Source organism: Thamnophis sirtalis, unplaced genomic scaffold (assembly GCF_051295495.1).
Source record: "Thamnophis sirtalis isolate CommonGarterSnake01/CBP01778 unplaced genomic scaffold, rThaSir2_p1.2 scaffold_11, whole genome shotgun sequence".
Classification (NCBI taxonomy): Eukaryota; Metazoa; Chordata; class Lepidosauria; order Squamata; family Natricidae; genus Thamnophis; species Thamnophis sirtalis.
The window spans coordinates 68,223,079-68,226,061 of NW_028261391.1; the positions used below are offsets into that span (position 1 = coordinate 68,223,079).

Genomic DNA, 2,983 nt, shown 5'->3' on the forward strand with positions numbered 1-2,983 from the left:
CCTATTATAATACCGTGCCACCGGGTGATTTGCAGCAGTGGGCAGCCTGGCCACTACACGGGAGGAAGTCATCTGAAAGAGTGGCTTTTGTCACACGAGAAGCGTCAGAAGGAAAAGTTAACATATTGATGCAGTTGAGGTACAGCTGTTACAGAGTGAAACCAGCACATCACCAAAGATACTTGGCTTATAACGAGCTTTCCAAACACACAGTAGAATTCAGGGAAACGGTAAATATTTGAGTGACATATAAATATAATACAACATCCGAAGCGAAATGTGTGGTGGCACTACTATATTAAAAAAGCTGAATGTGTCCTAAGGGATACAGCTTGTGTGCCCTTTCTTGTTTTTACATTTTGCAGCAGAATGAGTACAGCGGACCGAGGCTGTTGTGCATGTATTTTGTTCCCATCTCTGCTGCTGTTTTGTTCTATTTTTAATGTCCATTAAAGCAGGGATAAGGGAGTGGGAGGGACGTGGCAAATGTTCGATGGAGCTGCCCCCTCTAAGGAAGCATCTGGCTCGCAGAGGGGACAACCGGGAATCTGCCGCCTTTGCGTGCATTCGCAGAACAAAATTAAAGGCAGGAGCTTACACACAAACACACGCACACATAGGCACCAACAGACACACCTCCCTCTCCCACTGTTCCTGCCCGGATTTGTATTTGTCCAGATTGAAAAGCTTGTACCTCTGCCAGGCAGGCTGCCCAAGATTCCCCTGTTTTCTTTGATGTTTGAACTGTTGAAATGATGTTTTGCGTAAACAGTTATTAATGAAACACACCCGAAGAGCCATTCAAAAGGAAACGGCTATTGAATTGCCTATTCACAGAGGGGTGGTTTTTTTTTCCCCTTTCTTTTTAGATGCTTTAGGAGATGCGAATAAAAATACTTAAGTCTCTCTCTTACCAAGGCAGAAAAAAATAAATTTTGACGAGAAGTGTAACGGCAGGGTTTTAATACAATTATGCAACCTAGTTAAAGATAACAGATACCTTCGGTTGCCATTTAGAAATATATTTCTGTCTCGCTGTAGCCCTTATTCCTTTGGCTTAGCATTTGCTTGATTCCCTTTCCCACGTGGAAATGTGTCCTACAATATGAGAATAGAAAGCTACGCATTACAGTAAACATATAAAGCCAACCAAGAAGAAAAAATACAGTCAGCCAAAGGATATTGAAGCTAAAATTTCTAATTATTTAAAAAGAAACTCTGTGAGAGTAAAATATGACAAACCACAAGAAACTGAAATTTTCACTACTGTATGGGATTCATAAATCATAACATGAAAATACCGATTTTTATGTTTTTATTACATTCTTGAGGGAAAGCTTGCTGCTAACAAAAATTATTGTGCGGTGTTATTACATTAATGTAGTGTTATTCAGACGTGAGAATTATTTTACTTAAAAAAAACCCTGTTATGCATGTACACATTGTCTGTATATATAAATAAAATACTGTATATAATATCCGGAGAAAATAAACTATACCCCGTTGTACAATATAAGGCTGTATTTTATCAAGAGTTTCTGGTTGCAATATAAACCATGAAAGCAAGACTCAAGCGGTTTGTGTGTGTGTCACCAAAAGCCCAAGATAAAAATATAACCTTATAATATGTACATAGAGAGTGTATTCTTTCTTGGGGGGGGTGGAGTGGGAGAGTCGTAATGTGTGAATATGTGCCAAAGAGAATCATAGATGCTGACTTCTAAGCTTTCTTTTTTTTCTTTTTTAAGAGCAGTGAAGTGGGGGAGCAAATTTTTCAATTGCAATATTTCTTTCCTCATCTCAAAAATGAGTAGGTCTTCTTCTTTTAAAAGTTTTTTTTTTTCCCCTTCCTAAGTATCCTGCATTTTCCTTAAACAGTATGGTAAAGAAACCAGAAAATATAAATATTGCTGTTTGGGGAAGAACAAAACCAAACTGCAGATGATTTGAAACCAAGTTTATCGGCCATGTTATATAGTCCAGGCCCTTGTTTTATCTGTCAGGGGGGGAAAAAAGAAAAAAACCTTGCCCTGAATTTCTCCGTGGTTTGCCTTGTCTTTGAGGTAGCTCAAGGGAGTTCTATAAATGGGAATCCTGTGGAATATTTAGAACCTCTCTCTTGGTTGAAATGCCTTCTGGGTCAGGATTTGTAGAACTCAATCTAGTGTGACCTCTTTTTTCCCCCTTCTTCTGATACTAAAAGTCCTAGCCAAGTTCATTCCTTTCCACTGAATTCATTTGGACATAATCAGAACCTCATCCAGTTACAAAAATTTGTGCCCATCATCTTGGCTCTGTGTCATTTACACATTGTCCTATTTATAGGATGAGTTGTTCTATGTTGGGGGGGGGGGGGGAAATGCCCAGTAGAAGAAAAACTCACATTTAGTTAAGCGATCTCTAAAAAGTGTTAGTTGAGGGTTTAGAGTTGAAGCATTTAAAAGAATGATAAAAATCCATTTGCATGACGATAAAGACTTTGTTGGCTGGCTGACTAACACATTTTTCACGAGCTGGTATCTCAATATTTGTTTTGCAATTGTAGGCCAAGCCGTTTATCCTTTTGTCAGCATGTGTTCCAACAGAGGGCACTGTAGCACACGAGAATTTAAGATTCATGTCTTCTACAATGTGTTTAGGAGAAACTCATTCACTACTTCTTCTTTTTTTTCCCCCTGCTGTTTAAGAATGAATTTGAAAATGAACAGCACAAGTTGAAATCTCCTAGCTGCCTTATTTGCAGGCCTTCAGACCGTCTGCCTCAGGAATTAGCTGCCTGGTAGTATTTACAAGCTTGCTATCTTCATCTCACATATGCATTGTGGAAAAGGCTACCGTTCCTGAGTAAGATGAAAGCAGTTTTTCTTTGCCTGTGATTTCCGAGATTGCTAAGGATGGCCACGCTACAACTTGGCATGACCACTAATGAAGGGGGTAGAACTTCCAGGGATTTTTCATAGAGAGGAAAGAATCCACTTGCTGT

General features: G+C 39.2%; 1 protein-coding gene across 1 annotated transcript in view; it reads left to right on the top strand.

The window, feature by feature from the left end:
• The window catches only part of MGMT (O-6-methylguanine-DNA methyltransferase), a 196,714-nt gene extending 195,564 nt beyond the window's left edge, over positions 1-1,150 (top strand). The window contains exon 5 of the mRNA XM_087725984.1: positions 1-1,150. This exon is cut by the window's left edge and continues 3 nt beyond it. Within this exon, the coding sequence (XP_087582110.1) occupies positions 1-129 (129 nt within the window). The 3' untranslated portion in view covers positions 130-1,150.
• The last annotated feature ends 1,833 nt before the right edge of the window (positions 1,151-2,983 follow it).